Source organism: Chlorocebus sabaeus, chromosome 25, assembly GCF_047675955.1.
Source record: "Chlorocebus sabaeus isolate Y175 chromosome 25, mChlSab1.0.hap1, whole genome shotgun sequence".
In the NCBI taxonomy this organism is placed as follows: domain Eukaryota; kingdom Metazoa; phylum Chordata; class Mammalia; order Primates; family Cercopithecidae; genus Chlorocebus; species Chlorocebus sabaeus.
This window is the reverse complement of record NC_132928.1, coordinates 15149823-15172449: the sequence shown is the minus strand read 5'-3', so window position 1 is coordinate 15172449 and position 22627 is coordinate 15149823. Positions and strand designations below refer to the sequence as shown.

The window sequence follows — 22627 nt, the reverse complement described above, 5'->3', positions numbered from 1 at the left end:
CTGATCCAAAAACTCAATGAAACAACCAAATTTCTTTAAATATTTAGCGATTGTTTTAATAAGAGATTTCAAGTTGTACAATCAATACTTGGTTTGTCTCCTTATCAACCATATTGATTGTTTCCCTTGTCTAATAACCATTTCCTTCTTACTCATAAGTAGAACAAATCTGCAAGAACTAGTAAGAGTTAAAATTCAAAAATCAATATTTTGGCTATTAACAACTCTGTTTAAAGTCCTAATGATAAAAAGACTGTTCATTTTAATTATCCAAACATCCTTTTCTCCACCTATGTAGCTGTTTTTAAGATGACACTGGGTCCACAGTTCTATAGCTCTGAGGATTAAATCTCTCTCTTTTTACCTCTTCCCTGGCCAAACTAATAATTACAATAACATGGTATTAATTGGGTTAAATGATTCCTCTAAAGTCCCTTCTGGCTTTAAAAACATTCTAATTCTGGATACATACTGGCAGAAATCAAACACCCTAATGTTATTAGTACTCTATTACATTTACACAACCTGTTTATTAACCTTCTGACAGCAACTTCAGGAACTAAGGATACACCTTTCTTCACCTCTAAAACACTACCATGCAGCTGCTTTCTGCTTTTCAAAACCCATGTTTTCACAATGCATTATCCAGATGATTAGAAATCAGCCTCATTTTATGGTCATATGAGGGGACAGCGTTTTTAAAGAACTCTATAAATGCCTGGATACGAGGTCATGTCTTTTGCGGGAAACATGGATGGAACTGAAGGCTATTTTCCTTAGCAAGCTAACGCAGAAACAGAAAACCAAATACTGCATGTTCTCACTTATAAGTGGGGGCTAAATGATAAGAATTTATGAACACAAAGACGGAAACAACAGACACTGGGGCCTACTTGAGGGTGGAGGGTGGAAGCGGGGAGAGGAACAGAAAAGGTAACCATGGGGTACTGAGCTGAATACCTGGATGATGAAATAATAGATACAACAAACCCCTGTGACACGTGTTTACCTATGTAATAAACTTTCACATGCGCCCCCAAAACTAAAATAAAAGTTTTTAAAAAATTAAAAATAAAAATAAATGACTGGATAAAATAATCACTTCCTAAGAAATGGCAATTGCTCACAAAAATCATAGAAATTGAGAGCTACCGCAAGTGTTTAACTTGTGCATTTTACAAAAAAGGAAGCAGGCCCAAAGAAACTAAGTGACTTGACCAAGTCATACAGCATGTTAGGGGCTGCTGGTTTTAGGCAACCAATGATCCGCCAACCGGACAAAGCAGGAAGACCGGAATGGAGAAACAGGAGATGCTGGAAGGGACTGATTTAATGCAACACAGTTATGCCTGATCTTCCTAATCTCAGATTGAAGAAATAATGCATCACACAAATCTCAGTGCTGGCATATTCGAGGAAGGAGGGTGTTTTGGGATCCTCAGACTACAGAGAATGAATCACATTTGACAAGCCTGCCACTTACCCTCTCGTCCATGGGAACCCGGGTGGCATCAACTCGATTCTCTTCCCGCCCTGAGACTCGAGCCACCGAGAGCCCGTTCAACGCTGCCAACATCAGCGGCCTCTTCTGTGCCTCCAGGCCTGCCATCTTCTGCTTCTCTAGATTCTTGCGGCAAGAAAAGGCATGTTCTCATTGTTTATAATACTAGCAGAATGTTGGAATGTGTTTTAATCTCCTCAAATCTGTAACTCCCCAGCCAAGGAATGCAGACAATCACCATCAGTAGGGCAAATTCAAACACAGCCTTCCCACTATTCCCACTGGGCCCCCGGAAGCCAGTTCCTACAGGACTCCTGAGCTTTTATTCTTAATTAACTCCTTAGCCAGACAGACCAATAAATAAGAAAAAAGACTCCCTAAAAATACACCCTGCCATAGGGCAAAACAAAACGAAAACAAAATAGGGTACGTGCGATACACTTTAGAAAGATAAGGATGACAAGACGAGGAAAAGAGAAACAGGGTTATATGAATCATCTAATCCAATCACAGTGATGGACCTTTTGCACAGATGGAATGGAGCAAAACTTGTAAAACAGTTTGTTGTTGATTGAGAGATCCACACACATAAACTGTAGAGAGAAATCTTCCTAAGCTTCTGTCCTAAGGATGTTAATTCTATAATTAATCTCTAGTCCCTGGAGTACCTAAGGGTGGTGTCATGCCCAGAATTGAAAGCTGATGTGGTTTAGCAAACTCACTAACACGGAAGCCAGGCTGGGGTCATCTAAGATGATCCACAGGCCTTACCCTTCAGGCTTCACCCAGAGGGCCCACAATAACAGAGACTGTGCCTGCCAACACAGATGGTGGGACATCACTGCATGCCACTGAGCTATGGGGGAACATGGACTCCAGAACTGAGCAGACCACTTAGGGAAAGGTTTCAATGTTTACACCTGGCCCAGGTTTGGGGCTTTTTGATTTCCATCCTCTCCACCCTCAACTCTAAATTGAAATTGGATTGGGCAGGGCTGGTTTTTAGCCTCCTGCTGTGCTTCCTCAGGTCCTTGAAACTGACTAAGTATGAAAAAGCTCTTTATGCTCACTTCAAGCAAGCCACAAAGGGCCTTTCCTAAAATTAAGTGTGTCCTGGAAGTTAAGGGAAGAACACAGGCACTCCTCACAGAAGCAGATGAGTTTTGCAAGGTTTAGGATTTTGATTCACACTGAAGGGCAACCCATTTGCAGATTCATTTGACTGCCACAGATGAAGAGCCATTGAATCCCCGGTTTCTTTTCAAGCCTTGAGAGACTTTTTTCCTTATTCTATGATGTATAAATTCACTCCCCAGGAAGAGGTCTTGACGGTGCCATCCCACAGGGTTAAGAATTATTCTAATTGCGGGTGGGGGGACTGCATTACGCCCTTCCATGTGTTTCCATAATGTCACCTACAATCAGAATGAAGCCTGTGTGAGTGACACTGACAACAGGATGCCTGTCCTGGTGATGGCCGACTCATCAGACAAACCAAAGGAGTATCTCAGGGGAGGTTACTGGGAGAAAAAGTGAGAAAAGTACTGTGAAAGGAAAATATCTTGGGCCCCAAATCACTAAGCTAAAAGGAAAAGTCAAGCTGGGAACTGCTTGGGCAAACCTGCCTCCCATTCTATTCAAAGTCTCCCCTCTGCTCACTGAGATAAATGCATATCTGATTGACTCCTTTGGAGAGGCTTATTAGAAACAAAAGAATGCAACCATTTGCCTCTCACCTACCTGTGACGTGGAAGCCCCCTCCCTACTTCAAGTCTTCCTGCCTTTGCTTCAAGTTGTCCCGCCTTTCCAGAGAGAACCAATACTGACTGATGTCTCATGTCTCCCTAAAATGTATAAAACCAAGCCATGTCCCGACCACCTTGGGCATATGTCATCAGGACCTCCTGAGGCTGTGTCACAGGTGTGTACCCTCAACCTTGGCAGAATCAACTTTCTACATTAACTGAGACCTGTCTCAGATTTTCTGGCTTTACCGTACCCAAGGACTTACCGCCAAAAGATGTAATATTCTTACAAATGGCCCTGGTCTGTCAATTCTTGGAAACCCCATGGGGGAAGATTCTGGATTAAAATGTTTAGGTCTTTGTTTGCTTGCTGCTAGTTTTGGGGAGAAAGAGTTTTTCTTTTTTGTTTATTTCTGTCACTTCTTTCACTTGGGAATCTATTTTCACTGCTCTCCAAAGTTTTGAGAAGGTAATAGTTCTGGAAAATGGGTACCTGAGCTCCTCTCAGCAGTCCTGCTTCCTTTCCACCTGCACTGCAAGGCGACCCTAACTGGGTCTAAGACAAAAAGTAATTAAATTGTCTTTATTGGGAAAGGATTATTACTCAGTGATAAATCAAAGTATGTCTCTTTGATCCTTCTCACTCACCCTATCAGCTTGCTACCAGAGATAAAATAATAATAATAATAATAATTCACAAGCTCTGATCTGGCCTTTTCTTCTCAGTGCATCAACTTCTGGCTAGGGGACTACAAGCAGGGAAGTATCTTCAAGGAAGCAGTAGGAGCCAGAATGAGGAGCTACAAAAGCAGCTGAACCATCCATCAAATAGACAAGCAGGTCCAGGAAAGCTGCCCAGAGGGCAAATTCTCACCATACCTGCACACTCCGCCCCGCCCCTGAGTTTTCTTTTGCTAAAAGTTTCTCATTGTGTTCTGATCAAGAGGGCCCTTAGAATGGCCATCACCTCTCATGAATTCCCATCAAGCTGGCAAAAGTTGCCCATAGTGAGGAGAGCAGAGAAGTATCTGACCTGTGGGGATGCTGCTTAGGCTAAGGGGTGAGTTTTTGCATTAAAAACAAAACAGGTGGAGACTCATCTTGGGCTCAGAGCCACTGCCATTGTCACCACCTTGCCTGGCCTCCTGGCTCACTGAAGAAGCTCCTAATCCACCTCTAAGGTCTGCTGGTGTCCTTGAGCTCCTGAGTGTAGCAAATTTGGGAAAAAAAAAAAAATCAACAGGGAAAATGAAGTAGAAATGGGATAATTATTTTCTTGAACTAAAGGTTAATGGCTACAATTTGCTAGTCATTATTACCTACATGAATGGAATGGAAAAGCATCTGGAGAAAAAACAATAGTGAAAATCCCCTTGTTCCTTTGTGATAATGCAAGGAGCTATAAGGAGGAGACCCTGCCAAGATTTTGGCTACAGGCTATTTGTTTAATACGAGTAAGAAGAGAAGAGGATGAATACAACCAAAATGAGGTTAAGGGACCATGTGGACATCATTAAGTATCGAGTTGGCAGGGGAAATAGCTAAATTAAATGCTTAGACTGAGAGGTTCTTGATGCTAATGTTGCTTTTAAGTGGTGCGGAAGAAGTATTGAAAAATTATTTTCTACCAATAAATTGCTTTCTTCCATGTTGGGAAAACTCTCTCCCAGCGGCACCCACCCACACATTTCTTCCATTCCAAGCCAAAGGTTTTCTTTGCTAGAGGCAAAGGTACACCTTGCACAATTTCCTTCTAGGTTTGCAAACAGTCATGTCTGTATAAAAATCTCTTAGCACTACTCTAGTGGGGCTAGCCAAAGCTGTGAGGTTGAGAATGTTCTTAAGGTTTTCCAAAAGTAACAAGGTTGCTATAGATTCAATTTCTGACCCCAGGAACTTGGCTTCCTTAAATCACTGGGCCTTGATTGTTCTTTTCAGGTTGAATCCCAATGATGGGTTAGGAAGACCTTGAAATGACGATGGCCAAATGGATTACATCAAGGCAAATTTTAAGTTACAACTGTTTCAGAGTTCCTAAAATTAGGCTTGGCTACCATATGGTACAACCGTGGTGAATGAAGAGAAGTCAATCTGGCTTTGATTAGTTCTAATTAATTGTTTTTTTTTAAGCGAGTGAAAATGTTCATGGCAAGCAGCAATGGAGATTTTTTTTTTTTTTCTGAGAGGGGGTCTTGCTCTGTCATCCAGGCTGGAGTGCAATGGCACCATCTCGGCTCACTGCAACCTCCGCTTTACGGGTTCAAGTGATTCTCCTGCCTCAGCCTCCTGAGTAACTGGGATTACAGGTGCGCGCCACCACGTCCAGCTAATTTTTATATTTTTAGTAGAGATGGAGTTTCACCATGTTGGTCAGGCTGGTCTAGAACTCCTGACCTCATGATCTGCCTGCCTCAGCCTCCTAAAGTGCTGGAATTATAAGCGTGAGCCACGGCGCCCAGCCAAGATTTTTTTAAGTAGCAATAATCCAAACATTTTCTCACTAGTAAGAACAGATTCACTTCATTGTTCTATATGTACCTGCATAGTCCTGTTCTGACAACATAACTGTCTCCCCAAGTTGTACAATTTTTTTTTTTTTAAGCAATGAGGTCTAGTCCTGTCATCCAGACTGGAGTGCAGTGGCACAATCATAGGTCACTGAAGCCTTGAACTCCTGGGCTCAAGCAATCCTCCCACCTCAGCCTCCTGATTAGCTAGGACTACAGGCTCCTGCCATCATACCTGTGGTTCCTTTTTTTTTCTGTAGAGATGAGATCTCATTATATTGTCCAGGCTGGCTTCATACTCCTGGCTTCAAGTGATCTTCCTACCTCTGCCTCCCAAGTAGCTGGGACTACAGGTATCCCCCACCATACGTGGCTCTGTACATATTATGAAGAAGAGCTATTCATGTCTAATACTAGGATGGATCTTCAAGTGGTAATATGTATGTATATATATGTATGTGTGTATTCACATACATGTGGGTGAATTTTTGATAGAATAAGTTCAATGGATAATTATTTATCCAATTACTGAGTTATATATCTAATTGCTATAATTTTCTTGAATCTGTGCGAAACATCTATTGAAAGAAAATCTGAATATAAAGCTAACATATCACAATCAAGACAATATTGGCGAGTCTGGACTTATGGATCTATACAGAAGGCAGTATAGGGATGTTGCTTTTAATATCTAAATGGAGGTGGCAGACAGCTTTCCTTCAAGAAAACAAAACACTGAAAGACACAGAAAGGTGAGCTTCCGTAATAGCAGCTCACACAATTGGAAGTTTGAGCCTTGAATAAACAGCAAAATACTAGCTGAGGCCATTGGCCTCAACAACATACCAAGTACACCTGTTAGAAGTCACGAAAGAGAATGGAAGATTTATTTGAAAGGGCAAAACCCAACCTTTTGTGTAATAAAATACTACCTGTTTAAATGCTCAGTGACTGCTTAAAAACCTACCACATTCCCTGCATAAGGTTTGCCCCTTGCTCAGTGCCTGAAGCATGTGCTTTCACACTGGGAATAATGCCCCCGGAGAGGAGGACACTCACCCTGATCATCATCTCTCTCTCTATAATGCTGTCCTCCAGGGAAAACATTTCAGACACAGGTCTCTCCTTCACAGGCTCTTTTTTGACCCGCTCCTTCACGCTTGTCAGGTCGGGTTCCGAGATGGATGGGCCGAGAGAGGTCCCGTTGACAGCCGGCGGGTCGGTCCGGGACACGCTGATGGCCTTGGCCGGCCCGTGCCTCAGCACCCTGGCTCTAGCCATGCCAGGAGGAAGGCCGGGTTGGTCCTGCCTCAGAGCCCCATTGCTCACACTCTTCCTTGGGCCGGGGTACTCAGGCGGGGGCTTGTTGGGGATGCGGGCCAGGGCCGCCTGCAGCTGGGCGCTGTACTCCATCTTCTCCCGGAGCACGGGGATCTGGGGCACCGATTCTGGAGCCTCCTCCTCCTCCTCCTCGCTCTCGCTGCTGTGGATCAGCATGGTGGCATCAGAGAAGGTCTTCTTGTGGTGATACTGAGGGAGCTGGGGGACCTCGTGGCTGCCTGGCCCCTCCTCGGGCGGTCCCTGCTCCCGGAGCGTGTTGCGGCGAGCCATGGGGAGGTGGAGTGACTTGAGCGTCATGGCCTCCATGCCCCGCACCATGCTGTTCATCACCTCCAGGCTGTGGCGCTTGTTCACCGTGCCGTGGTGCTTGGTGGCCGTAAGAGGCTCACTCACCTCCTGGAGAGACTGATGCACCACCGGAGAGCTATCCTCTTGGAAGGTCTTTACCGAGAGCTGCACCTTCCGGGTCACCAGGTCTGGGCTGCTGCCACTGACGTACTTGTGGCGGTGGCTGGCCAGGTCTGGGGTGCTGGTGGCAGGTCGTGGCCGTGGGTAGGGGGGCGGTGGCCTGAAGAGATAGTTCTTGAGCATGTGGGCCGTGCTGTAGTTATGGTTGCCCTGCAGTTGCATGTTGGCCAGCTCTGGGGTGCTCACCGTGTGCGAGATGGCGCTTGCCCCTGGCTTGCTTGGTACCACACTATTCTTTGGGTTCCTCTGGTCAGATGGACTGACAAGTTTGTTGCTATACACCCCCTGTGGCCCATAAGGGACAGTGTAGGGGTGCCTCTCCCGCATCTCTGGTTGGCTGTACACCAGATCCTCTGGCTGGTTATAGGCATGGGTGTTGATGATGTTGAGGTTTCTCAGAGACTGGCTCTGGCTGTCTGTATGCAGTATCCCCCTCTTCATCTGGCGCATGACTGTCTCATAATCGGGGGTTGGCCTGTACGAGGGCACGATGATCGCGCTGTGCCGGTGGCTCGGGATGTAGTCGGCCCGCATGATGTCACTCCCAGGGATACTGAGGTTGGAGGATACAGGGGAGGCCTGGATGAAACTTTGCGAGCAGTTGAGGGAGTTGACGCTATGAACGCTACACACGCTGCCATTGGTGACGGTGCCATTTAAATAATTTAAGTCCAGGCTGTTGTGAGAGTTGCAATACAAGGCTTCTTCATTCCCATGAAAAATGCTGTCTACAAGAAGTCAAACAAAGGCACGTGAACCTCCAAGCCATCCCGCCACAACAAAGTACATCCTCATACTCATGAGCTGACTTTTAATTTAAATAAGTCACAAAAAGTGGAATCCCATGGTCTCCACCCACATGTTCTACAGAATAACGGAGAGCATCTTGGATGAAATGCCAACATACAGAAAGAACACCTTAAGACATACTGAAAAGAAAATGGGAACCTAATGGAAGAAGGCATGCACACATTTGGAGTAAGTGTCGCTTGGGGAAGTTCTCAATTTTGCCATAAGCTTTAAAATCAGGCACCAAGAACCGCCCTCCAGTTGGGGAGACCTGTCCTCTTGTGCAGGGCTCAGCAATAGGACTGAATATTTAGACCAGACAGTCAAGAACTTTAATAGGGCAATAGATTTCAATTACTAAGTACTTAGAGCTGCTCTTCCTGACGGCAGTGGAAAAAGCCCCTCCACCCAGGGGACTGCTGGGCATTCTAAAGACACAAAACAAATGATGTAGCCAGGATGTCAGCACAGCTAGTTCGTCCTGAGCAGCAATAAAGGCCAAAATTAGAATCAAGAGTTCTTTTCGGTAATTTCCCAAATCCCCTCTAGATCTGGTTTCATCACTTAGGTCAATTCAAGTAAAAACTAATTATAGTTTAAAGAGGTCCCTAAAGAGAGAAAAAGCAGATTTCTAAAATCAGGCCCATTCTAGGTGTCTGATGTTCTCTTACACACACACACACCCCTCCAAAGAAGGCAACCCCTTGCCTTTCTGTGGCCAAGATATATTCATTTTTTCACACTACAGATTTAAACATGAGCAAAACAGATAAGCATAAAATCAGAGAAGGTGAAAAACAGAAAAGGTGACTGAAGACATTCAACTGTCTGAAGAGGAGGAGTGTGTAAAGAGATCTGATCAGATAAGACAGGCAGAAAAAACAGGGGGACACAGAGACAAATGTGCCGCAATTTATCCGCCTCCCATGGGGTTTGGTGCCTTCCCATAGAAATGTGGTAACTTTGCTAGTCTCCTTATAAAAAGTACTATTTTTATTAAATTAAATAGTCTTGACTGTCTTGGTTTTCATGCTCACACTTTCAGACAGCAGAGGATTCAAAATGGCTAGGAGTTGATAACATAGAAACTAATTATCCATTTACTACATTTCCAACATCCAAGGTTTTCTACCATCTCTCTTTTTGAAATGCAGTTAGCATAATGATTACAAGTTACCGATTTTCATATCTAAGTTCCATCATTAATCTCTCTGTATTCCAATTTCTATAACTGTAAAATAGAAACAATAATAGTAACTACAGGTTTATTTTAAGGATTACATGAGACAATCTATAGCAAGTACTTACAGCAATACCACAATTGCTCTATGAATGTTAGCTGTTATCATCAAGTCATTACTAAAAGAAGCTTTTTCACACATTTTGCATGGGAGATGTTTTGGGAGAAAGAGAGGAATAGAACAGATTTACCTTACTCTGAGAAGAAAAAAGCAAGTGTACCAAGAAAGGGGCTGGAGAAAGAGATGAGAAAAACAGCTAAAAGAAAAGGCTGACTTTGTTTATTTCTTCCAATTATTCTGCATGCCCATGTTCTATGTCACCATGAAAACCTGAGTGACTGCCACGAGTTTTCTGATACTGGCAATGAAGGGGAAGTGCATTCACTTGGGCTGAGCTGTCAAACTCTCTTCTCTAAGCTCCCTTAGGAAAGGGAGGAGAAAAGGACTTGCTTGCTGCCTTGGCCCGGACTCCCTGAGCAGCCAATACTGGGGAAATTTTTTGATCAGAGGTAACTGATAGTCTAGGCCATCCACAAATTGAAGCTGTTAGCTACTGTCATTCAGATGAGGACAAAGTTAAAAAGAAAGCATCCCTGTCATCTTTTTTTAAAAGGCTTCTTTACTGCTTACTGGTATTCAACTTTTTGTCTTAAGAAGAGAGAACGGCAAGCCAGAGTTACCTTGCGAGGTGTGCGTTTCCGAGTAGTGCTCACCACACTGGACGTGAACGGGAGGCAGGATGTACGGCTGCTGCCTGGGCTGAAACAGAGAACATAGAGGAGGTGGGGAGGCCTGGGCAGACACGGCCGATGACTCACACAGCCGGCCCGGGCACACGGCAGTCCCGCCACGTCGTCAGGGAGGCTCGTGGCAGCCGCTGTCCCTGCCACCCCTTTGACTCAACCTTCTTCTACCCATCTGCACTCCCATCTCATCACTAAGTTTGGAACTGGAGAAATGGTAAGGGAGAAATGAAGTTGGTTCAAGATCAGAAAGAGAAAGAGGTTACCATCAAAGACTAAATGTAACCATTTACTATACATGTTCTAATATACTTGCAAAGTTCTCTATGCCTTCTTTCACAAGAATAACTTAGAAAAAGTAAATTATTCAAGGCAGGCAGACTGACTGAGCTCAGGAGTTCAAGACCAGCCTGGGCAACACAGTGAAATGCCATTTCTATTAAAAATACAAAAATTAGCCAGGCATAGTGGCACATGCTTGTAGTCCGAGCTACTCGCGAGGCTGAGGCAGGAGAATCACTTGAACCCGGGAGGTGGAAGTTGCAGTGAGCTGCGATTGCACCACTGCACTTCAGCTTGGGCAACAGATTGAGACTTCGTCTCCAAGAAAAAAAAAAAAATTATCTGGGCATGGCGGCGTGCACCTGTAGTCCCAGCTACTTGGGAGGCTGAGGTGTGAGAGTCGTTGAGCCTGGGAGGCGGAGGTTGCAGTAAGCCAAGATCATGCCACTGCACTCCAGCCTGGCGACAGAGCGAGCCTCCATCTAAAAAAAAAAAAGGAAAAGAAACAAAGGAAAGAAAAAGAAAGGAAGAAAGAAAGAGAAAGTAAATTATTATAACCCATCTCAGAAATGAGAATAAGAGGGACACCTGTTTTGTTCTCAAAATTCCATTCACAAGCTCCTACACATCAGCAGAGCTGTGCCTCAGACCCCAGTTCACAGCTCCACATCAACCTTCAATAGGAACAGGGTTAGTGTTAAGCTGAGCCCAGGGTGAATCTATTTAAATATCTCAAATGTGGCCCACAACAATGAGTGTATAGCTCTCCAGACCACTTGCTGACCTTCCCCATTGCAGAACCAAGTGTGGAAAGGGCCCTGTCTACCTGCCACTGCAGTGCAGAATCTTTTCCACAGTCTCTTAAAGATGGCTATTTAGACTGAACTTGAATAACTTCATGCTGCGGAAGAGGGACAAGTTTTCAGAGAAACAAAACAAAACAAAACAAAAAGCACAATATTTGGTGAGCCAACAAAGGAACGACGGTTATGCACTAATGTAATCTAGAGCAAGCCATTTAACTTCAGTCGGTCTCAGTTTCCTGTCAGTCAAATCAAGCTCTTCCCTCCCCTACCTCAAGTATTATCCATTTTATTTATGTATTGAGGTTCCAGGTAAGAATTTGTTTGAAGAGTTTTGATTTACAGGGGAAAAAATCTTCAAAACCCTTAAGCTTGTAAGCCACCAAACAGAATAATATCTTATATTTCTTTTTTCTGAGACATTGTCTCACTCTGTTGCCTAGGCTGGAGTGCAGTGGCACAATCTTGGCTTACTGCAACCTCTGCCTCCTGGGTTCAAGAGATTCTCATGCCTCAGCCTCCCTAGTAGCTGGGATCACAGGCGCTGCACCACCACGCCTGGCTAGTTTTTGTATTTTTAGTAGAGACGGGGTTTCACCATGTTGGCCAGGCTGTTCTTGAACTCTTGACCTCAGGTGATCCACCCGCCTTGGCCTCCCAAAGTGCTAGGATTACACGTGTGAGCCACTGTGCCCAGCCAATCTCTTATATTTCTATTAGCCTTATAGATTTTAAAGGTTACTATTTTGAGAGAAGAATCTGAGATCAAACCAAGAAACCCAAATCCAGCAGGGGTCACACTTTCTCAGCATCCCTCAATGGAAGAAACATACTGGCCAAGAGCTTGAAGCTGGGTGACTAACTTACCTATCATTTTCTCTGACACAAACAATGCTTGATCTTCAAAGTGGCAATAAAAAAAGGGATCCAAGAATTAAAAGGAATCAAGACAGAAGAAATGAAGAACTAAAATCAATCTAAGAAAGCAGTTTGGGCTACCAAAGAAAAAGGGCCATATTCCCAAGTCTCCCTTTGGCTGATTTTTGAGTTGCAATTTAAAAATATTTTTCCTTTTCTTGGCAATACATAATTCAACTCAAGTTTTCCATGGTAGCACAACCATTTTCAGGCTTTAAAGAAAAACATAGTGGGGAGGGATTTGTACAAGGGAATAGAAATACACCGCAAGGCAAAGTGGGTTTACTGTCTTTACTTGCCTTATTTAAAAAAATCTAATAAGTAAGTTACGGTTTATGAACTGGCATAAATGAGCAGACTTACGCCAGTTCACAAACAGCATTGTCAAAGGACAATAATAGCTAATCCCTCAAACATCATTTCAGGATTTTATTATTTATTGCATCTCTTTATATATTCTAATTCATTATTCCATTTCTTTCCAGACCTGCTAATAGAGAAACAAATTTGATGCCAAAATATAGACAGAAGAGGGCAGGTGAAAAACAGCAATGAGAAGTTCTGGTTATCAGCAAGGAAGCCAAGAGACAATGTTATCTGGTCTTACTCACTCATTGTAAGAAACTCTTGGTGTAATGGTTTAAGCCTAAAGGACAGGAGAAAGAGGGAAGCCATTAATTGGATCAGACTTCCTATAAACTGTCTTCATCTGAATAAAACAGGTAAGCCTCTGCATCCTCTCTGGATATGAGGACAAGATAAGATCACAAGAGAGCTTTAAAACACTTTGCCTCCCATAGGGTTTCAAGGGTGTAAATGAAAAATTATTTTGCTAATAAAGACATCTATACTCTAAAGAAGGGAAAAGGAAGATAACATTCATAAAGGAGAAGAATAAAGAAATCAGTGCCATGAACAAATCTATTGGTACTCAGGGAAAGCCCAAGGTATCTCTTAGATCTCCAGGGCCCAGGACCACATGTGAGGTATTGTGCATAATATTGAGAGAAATAATATTCTCACAGGCACTCAGGAATTACTGCGATGTTATAATGGCTCAACTCAAGAATTCAAAGAGTCCACATCTAAGCATTTTCCAGAAAATAATTTTTTCTCAAAACGTTCCCTTCAAAAGACAAGTTAAAGACATGCTATAATGTATACATTGAATATGAAGAAAAACTCAATTGCATTCTATCAACTTGAAGGAATTGTTGATCTAGAGAAGTTCAAAGGTCATATGTTTATTTTGATTTTGTGTAAAAAATCATAACCTAAAATAAAAGAATTGTGAGTTAAAACAAGCAGAAAACATTAAAGGAAACCAATTCTTAACATCTGTTATCCTTGAGTAATCCTCAAAACACAGCCTAAGACAGAACACATGCACTGAAATTAATTGTTTCCTTATTCACATGATGAGGAGAGCAACTTAAAACAAACAAAAAAGCAGCGGCTAAAGCTAGATCAATTCAAACTCTGCTGGCTAATTAAAGCCTAAAATTACGGAAGTGCTTTGGAAATCTGATTTTTTTTAACAGGCCTAAAATTAGGAACTATGCAATCGATTTTCCCCATCAGATACTCTGCCTGAGACCATCAACCAGATCCATTCAGTTTTTGCTCATTTAGAAGGCATTTTCTCACTAGTTTATTAAGCTCTCTCTATGGCAGTGAACACAAAAGAATCTGTGGAGCTCATAACTGAAGATGTATCTTCACACAACAACCAGAACAGATAAGCAATGGGATGAAAACACACCATGGGCTGTATGCTGATGGAACATGGTCCCACAGGCCTGGAATAAGACCTACTCTCAGGGTAAACCCTCAGCCTCAGCCACACATAAGAGTAGTGGTGGGCATGGATGGATTCAAGGGGGACAAAATGGGTGTGCATCGCACCTGCTTGACAGAATGATGCCTCTGTGTTCTCACAAAATTTCACCTCCTCATGATGCCCTCATCATCCCCCTGCCTCAAATTAACAACAAAGAATGCTCAACAGTCAGATTACTTGATCACTGCAGCTTCTATACATACCAGAGAGGACCGGCTCCAGGTGGGCTGGCGTCTAATGGGGGGTGGAGAATTTGACTGTCTACATGAAGAGGTGAAAAAATGAGAATGGTTATTATTATTGATATAAAAAGACCAGACAGACAAGGGAGAGAGAGGAAGTAAATCAACAAGATTCGTAATCGTTACATCAAGACATAAACATGGCTTATTTCCGGTGGTAACACTAAGAACAATCTTGCTTTCCTTTTTCTCTATTTTCAAAATGTTCAGATAGGATACTTTTAGAACAAGTTTTACAAAGTAATATTAAACAAATGGAGGCTTATTTCTATAGAAAGACTGAGGGAAATAAGCAAGACTGAAAAATATCACATTACATGGATTTTTAAAAATTGTACTCTTTCTACTGTTGTATATATGTAAAATCCTTCATAATTTTTTTAAAAAATGCAAGGAAAAATATTTTTAAAATGCTTCCAATCAAATGAAAATACAAAATAGATACAATATTTTCAGTGTGACCATATAAAAGGTACTTTTTATTAAGATAATACATTTTATAAACATTTATCTGATCAGATATTTTCCAGACTAAGAATCAACATATTTTTTAATGTAGAGATTAAAAAATGAATTGGAAGTATTAGCAAATTCTTGAGAGTTGAAATCAAAGATGCCTTTAAGCCATGGGTCCTAAATGCCATAATATTTTCCCTCATTCTCAGTGCTACCATAAAACAAACAAACAAACAAACCAGGACTTGTACAGGTTTTTATTAGGGTAAGTTCTTCAATTCAAAGGACTCTCCTTATTCTGAGATTTCATCCTTCCTACTTTTTTGGTGATAAAATATATTTTATGAAATGATGGAGGCAATATAGCAATGGTGGATTTTTAAACGACTGGCTACATAATACAATATTATCAGACCTATGTTATATATACTGCCCCCTAATTTTTCTCCCTATATCAAGAAATTGAGGAGCCACTCAACAGAGCTATACCTCCAGACGACAAGCAGCAGCTCTGCAGGAGCAGAAAAATCAGTAACGATCTTTTAGAGGTCAGAGAGTCTCGCCCTCTGGAGAAGGACGCTGCTGTGTGTGCGTGGAGAAGGACGCTGTTAAGATTATGCCAGTTCACAGAACTCCAGAGGGATGCCCCAGGCCATAACATCGTGCTGGGACGCTGAACTGCATATGGAATTTAGTGGGAGTGTGTGTGTGTGTGCGCGTGTGTATAATTTTGAGAGTGTGCCCCAGGTTTTAATCAGGTAAGAGGTTAGGAACCTCTTATACTCGGTTAGGAAGAAAGGAATGGTTATTACAGAAGCAGAATTGAGAAACAGAATTTATTCTTAGTTTTCAGACTAATATGTGATGTTCACTAATACTGGAGGAAAAGACCACCAAAAAAAAAAAAAAAAAAAAAAAAAAGCACTCCGTAAATTTGATAGTAAAACCATTTGCTGAGCTGTGCTTAAATCAGAAGACAAGAGTAAAATCCAGTTCTCAGTTTTTAAATTCACCCTAGAGAAGTCAAGGATAGCATTCTTGTTCATGTCAAAGATACCCCGAGAAGTCAAAGGCAACAGCGGAGTAGAAATACACAGAAGTGACCTATCAGGAACCTGCTCAAGAGAACGGTGTGGTGGGGCACGTGGGAGAATGTGTCTAGAAGAAACGTATAGCCGCTTCACTTGCCACTCCCCGATCAGGCCTTCTTCTGATTTACATTTGCAAACCAAGCGGGTAGGCCTAATACTATCAGACATACTTTCAGACCCCGACAGTGACCAATTGCAGTAACTGGCTTGAAAGAGCCTCCGCGGTGTGGAGAAAAAAGTCTGCCATGACCTGGCGCTCCAGCTATAAAGCGGCCGCATTCTTCAGCAGGAACTGCTCTAGGACAATACTCTACATACTCTCGGATGTGTCCACTGTGGGAGTGGAAAAGCAGTTCTTCTCTTGCATTTATAACCCTGACGCTCTTTGAAACAAAATTAAACACATTGGGCGCCCAAACCGCTGAATGTATTCGGCTGAGGAACGTCTTTTGAAGGTAACCAAGAAAAAGACAACGATAGAGTGAGCCCCAGCACGCTCCATCTGAGGTCAGGTCGCATTTAAGTGCCCTCATCACACGCCTCTTTATCATCTTTATTTCCAAATTAAATTAAAAAAATACACACGGATTTGTGACACCTATGAGTGTCTTCCACATCTTCCTCTAATTACCCTGGCCTCTCATTTACAGTCAGATGACATGACCCAGGAGAACGCGCAGGGTTAGCCAACTGTGCAAGCGACACGGGGCTGAGGATGACAGGAGCGTCTTCTCTTTCAAGCTAGCTCGTCACTCTGTTACCCACTTCTGAACACACTCCGCGTCTGACACGAAGGGGCACCCTGGCAAATTGGGAACTGCTCTGCTTCTCCAAACTCCTAGCAGAGGGTTGGAAAGGCGCTAATGCGGGCCACCCCATCCAGGCAGCCAAGCATTCACAGTCAATTTGTGAATTATTCTCTCTCTGGGCATATGCACTACACTAGACAGTCTTCATCATTAACGTTTTCATTCCTGCCCTGGCTTTAGCTTACTTCTTTAGCTTCTGCAAGGAACAAGGAAAAAGAGTGAATAGGAAAAGCAACCTACAGCACCCCAAAAAGACATTAATTTAGTCTGATAAAGCCATCCAGTTGAGGGGGGGACTAAATGTTTACTTACTCAGTGCAGATTTTGTTTTGTTTGTAAAACTTGTGTCGTGTGGCAAACAACCGAGAAATATACTTGGCATTTTCAATATCATCCTTGGAAAAGAAGAGACAGAGAAAAAAATAAACATTAGTTGAATTAGTTATACATTTCATTAAGATTCTTCTGAGGAGGGACACATCCCTTCCAACCTTCATCTCAAGCACAAAATAATACATGGGCCAGCAAAGTAAACCAGCCTGCTGAATTTCAGCAGCAGCCATGCCTACAAAGCCTACCAAGGAGTGGCAGAACATGCTATCTGCCAAGGAATCCCTATGTCCAAAGTGCTGGGGTTACACTGATGAACCGGCATGTCTTTACGTAATTCCCGACCAAGCGCTTTCAAAATAAATAACTGAATCAAGGCACAGCACAGAATAAACACCAGACTTCATTAAATAGGAGGCAGTGAGATGTCTTGGCTCTTGAGGAGGCACTTAACAGAAGGTCAGTCGCTTAGCTTACTTCAGATTAAGCTTGGGCTACGATGGGAAAGAAAACTCAGGTCCACCAGCAAAAGCAAATGGAATGCAATAGAAGAATCAGGGGTCACGAGATGAGGGCTGTAACTAGAGTGCTGAGGAAGGCGGCATGCCAGACAATGTGATCCATCACACATAAGGCAGGTAGAGGGACCAGAGTCCTAGAGTCAAAAGTCAGCTTGGAAACCCTGTATTTTATTTTATTTTATTATTTTATTTTTTGAGACGGAGTCTAGCTCTGTTGTCCAGGCTGGAGTGCAGTGGCACGATCTCAGCTTATTGCAACCTCTGCCTCCCGGGTTCAAGCGATTCTTCTGCCTCAGCCTCCTGGGTAGCTGGGACTACAGGCGCCTGCTACCATGCTCGGGTAATTTTTGTATTTTTAGTAGAGATGGGGTTTTGCCATATTGGCCAGGCTGGTCTCGAACTCCTGACCTCAAGTGATCCACCGGCCTCGGCCTCCCAAAGTACTGGGATTACAGGCATGAGCCACTTTGCTTGGCCGGAAACCTGGTATTTTAAACATGGGTATTTCATCACCACTATCCTGGAATGAGTAATGATAGCATTGACCAAGTATTAGAAAGCATCTCTTCAAGAGAATATTTACTATTTCAAGATAGGGACAGCAAGGAAAGGACATGAGGAGTTGAAAAGTCCAAAAGCCAGTGTCTTGTCAGACCCTGCCTCTGTTTGTCTCTTTTGCTTACTGTGTGAAAGAGGGCAGTCTCTTCTTTGTTGATGAGCTCCACTAGAATGGTCGACTTGTTATGAGTGATATTCCCCATGTCATTCCACCTGGTCAAAAGAAATGTCACTGTGAAAGATGTTCCAGGCATTTACGATACAGCAGAGGAGGGCTGTTTGCTGCTATCGAGTCTCATTTTTACAAATTATGATTTAACTATTTTTTAAGTGAAATGTTCTTGCAAAGGATAAAAGAAAATGCAGCACGTATCCATTCAAATAGCTAAAAATTCTACATAACATATGTCTAGATATTGCTATTTATAAATTATAGTTTTCTTTGTGACTAGCAATGAGGAAAATCTGCAAGGGACTTTTGCTTCCCCCTCTCCCACTTTTTTCACATTTCCAAAGGGACAAAATATTTCCCATGACCACCACTTTTTAATGATGGAGGAGCATATATTATTAAAACCTCCTGTGTTTCCAGGAACCTAAACAGAAGAATCCACATATTCTGTATTGCAATATGCACTACAGATTCATGATGCCACCTAAGAAAAAATGCCTATTGAAGCAGGAATGACAAGAGGGATCTTTCAGGCTACAGAATAAACTTTTGGACTTAGTGTCAGCTCCATATGCCGGCCACTAAGTATACATTAATTGTCTGTTTAATGTGCCTACACTTTTGGGAACATACACATACACACACACACACACACACACACACACACACACACACAGTTTCCTTCCCTGTCTTCATGGAGACCTTATCTAAAATGAGATATACCAAAACAAGCACCAGATGAGGAAAGATAAGCTACTGCTTCCCACCCTAGTTGGAACCAATTTCTAACCATCTTTAACCACTACCTACCCTTCACCTGGTGCCCCAACCTATAATTCCTTGCCACCGCTTTTTCACGCATATGATGCATCTGCTCATTAATACTTCTACCATCCTCTGTTTGGATAATAACTTTGAGACTCAGCTCTGGGAGTCACCTTCTCTAGGAATCCCTTCCTCATAGCCCCCCTACCCACACGTGAGGAGAAGAGCCTGCTGCAGTCCCCTACCAGTCACCACATTGCATTATAATTTTTACTTCTGTGATGAGATCTCTAATGAGACCAAGTAGACCACAGGCCCCATACCCAATGCAGGGATTCTGCCTTCTTCGTTTCTGTGTTCTAAGCACTGAATCGAGTACCTGGCACACAGCACTCAATAAATGTTTGCTAGAAGAATAAAAAGCAATAATATTGCCTCTCAGCTGTATAGAGTCCGATTCTTACATCAAATCTCTATGGCAGCTATTTTTGCTCCTACTTTAAAAATGAGGCAATATAGACACAACTAAGTACCTGACTTAATAAGTTTACTCTGTATGTCAGGGATGGATGAGTTCTTTACCTGGGGTTTCCAGCCTTTCCTTCAGTCATCATTCCCTTATACCAGTACCAAATGTTTTCAGGTGCCTCTGCTGGGGCAATACTCTCTACAAGTGCTGCACCCAGCTTGCTTCGCAACCTACAGTTCTATCAGATTACATCTACGTGGACTCACAGCTACATGCTCCTTAGTGAAGGTCTCTAGAGATAAGAGATATTTGGTTTCGTCTGGCTTCATTCCTTCAAATCAACTGCTGAAATCCTAGATACACTTGGAGCCCCACCACATGACTTCATCTAGTGGTATAATTAACACGACGCTATAGTAGATGTGAATTCTCATCTCGTCGTGGTTTCAAGATAAATGAAAAGGGCCGGAAACAGTTTCTAAGGAAACTAAGCATAACCTGTGAGTGGCTTATGCTCATGAAATTTCCAAATTGCAATTTTCTTCTCTTTCACTTCAACAGCTGGTGTGCAAGACTTGTGTACTTATCTGCTGTGCTGTAGGTTCAAAGAGAAACTGAAACATCATTTTAACTATGGAGAACTCGTAGGACACAATGCCTGGATAGCTTTGAATGGATATAAAAATTTAGTTACAACTCTGCACATATTTACATATTTTCCTCAATTAATGTATACTTTGTGGCAGATATATGGAGCTGACACTAAGTCCAAAAGTCAAAAAGTTTATTCTATAGCCTGAAAGATCTCTCTTGTCATTCCTGCTTCAATAATGTCTCTATTTAGAGGGCAAGAGAATATCATAGAAACAATGACAGAGTGCGGATCTAGGAAAATAAAAGCCTATCAGGAAGCTTCTGGTTAGAAAATTGTCTCAAAATGGCCCTACTGTAGTTGCTGATCCAGAGAGTACATGGCCAGTTAAGAGTCACTTCCAGAAGGTGGGCTATGCTTGCCTCCAAAAGCTATCTTTGATAGTGTGCCCTGGATACACAGATCCGCCTATCAGACACACATACAAGAAAGCTGTTCTTCCAATCATGGGCCATGTTGCCCTTGTAAATGAAAGCTAGAACACAGTTTATCAGATCGTTGGCATTATGATAAAATCTATGAGCACCAACACAAAGCAAGCATATTGATGTGAAATGCAGGAGGAGATGGCTGCATCTCTACACTGGTACCATTCCTGATAAATGGAAAAGAGGACTGAAGTGTCAAAATAATTAAAAGTACCAAAGCCCCCTAATTCATCATAATACATAGATTACTTTTTCAAAACACATTTTTAAAAATAATCGCCTTTTGTTCACATAAAAATCAGTTTGCACTCTTGTGGCACAGGTGGTTCAGAACAATGGAAAGAAGTGTTTAGATTTAATGACTGACTGGAGAGCCAGTTTTCAACCAGACTCATGAAGTTTAGTTTAACCCTTGTAACTCAATAGGGTTTAACAATGTATTTCTTGGAGTCAGGTGGGAAGGGTTTCTACGAAAAGTGAGATGAATTTAACACTTAAATCCTGCAGAGGGCTCACCTTATATGAGCTGAGAAAAGTCAAATCTTATCCACTGTTTGGCTCTTAACTCATTTGGATGTTAATGTAACATTAACATTACAGTCCCTCAAGGTGAAAAAGAAAAAAGAAAAACAAACAAACAAATAAGACTACCTGTGTATTACTGCTTGTCTTCCAATTCTGTTCCTCACGAAAATCCCCATAAAGAAAATGCCAAGGTGTACACAGTTTCCATGATTGTCCTGGGTTAAGACCAACAAAAGATACTTGTGATGACTCATATTCACGGCAACATTAGTCACAACAGCTAAGATATCGAATCAACCTGAGTGTCCATCCACAGACGAATGGATAAAGAAAATGTGGTACATGCGTACAAGAGAGTACCATTCCACCTTAAACAGAACAAAATTGGCATTTGCCACAATACAGATGGAATTGGAGAACGCAATGCTAAATGAAATAAGCCAGGTACAGAAAGACAAGACATGTTCTCACTTATACGTGGAACCTAAAAAACTGAACTCATAGAAGCATATAGTATAATGGTGGTTACCAGAGGCTGGAGAATGAGAGGAATGGGGAGAAGATGGTCAAAGGAAATGAAGCCTTGTTAGACAGGAGGAGTAAGTTCAATATATCATGGTGACCATAGCATAGTTAGTAACAATATATTGGTGTTTTGTTGTTGTTTGTTTGTTTTGAAACAAGGTCTCACTGTTGCCCAGGGTGGAGTGCAGTGGCATGATTTTGGCTCACTGCAGCCTTGACCTCCTGGGCTTGGCCAATCCTCCTACCTTAGTCTCCCAAGTAGCTGAGACTACGAGCATGCGCCACCATGCCCCACTAATTTACTTATTTATTTATTATTTATTTTTACAGACAAGGTCTTGCTATGCTGCCCAGGCTAGTGATCCTCCATTCTCAGCCTCCCAAAGTGTTGGGATTACAGGCGTGAGCCACTGCGCCCGGCAACAAGGTATTGTATTCTTAAAATCACTAAAAGAGTAAATTTTAAGTGTTCTAACCACAAAGAACTTACTCTTCCTGTCTAACAAGGCTTCATTTCCTTTGACCATCTTCTCCCCATTCCTCCCATTCTCCAGCCTCTGGTAACCACCATTATACTATATGCTTCTATGATTTTAAGTGTTCTAACCACAAGGAAATATGTGAGGTAATACATATGTTAACTGGTTTGATTTAGTCACTCCACAATATACACATATTTCAAAACCTGTAGGCATCACATCCCATTTCTCACCCATGAGTAGAATGAATCATAGACAACATCATAGCAATAAAGTGAACAGCTGTGTTGGTGGGGTCAGGTCCTACAGGAACTCACCCACCACACATCCTAGTGGACTATATATAGAGAAAGATAGATTTTTTTTTTCCTTTTTTCTCAATTTGTCACAACACATTTCCATTTTAAAAGAGAATCTCTGAATTTTC

The 22627-nt window shown here is 42.3% G+C and overlaps 1 protein-coding gene across 2 annotated transcripts in view; it reads right to left on the bottom strand.

Moving 5' to 3' along the window:
* Positions 1-22627, bottom strand: part of PTPN14 (protein tyrosine phosphatase non-receptor type 14) — a 205382-nt gene that overhangs the window by 27091 nt on the left and 155664 nt on the right. For both annotated transcript variants that reach the window (XM_007988457.3, XM_007988458.3), the window contains 7 exons: positions 21323-21411; positions 18311-18398; positions 17089-17171; positions 14382-14439; positions 10273-10351; positions 6813-8290; positions 1484-1627 (listed from right to left, as the gene is read on the bottom strand). In XM_007988457.3, the coding sequence (XP_007986648.2) occupies positions 1484-1627; positions 6813-8290; positions 10273-10351; positions 14382-14439; positions 17089-17171; positions 18311-18398; positions 21323-21411 (2019 nt within the window). The remainder of the gene's footprint in view (positions 1-1483; positions 1628-6812; positions 8291-10272; positions 10352-14381; positions 14440-17088; positions 17172-18310; positions 18399-21322; positions 21412-22627) is intronic.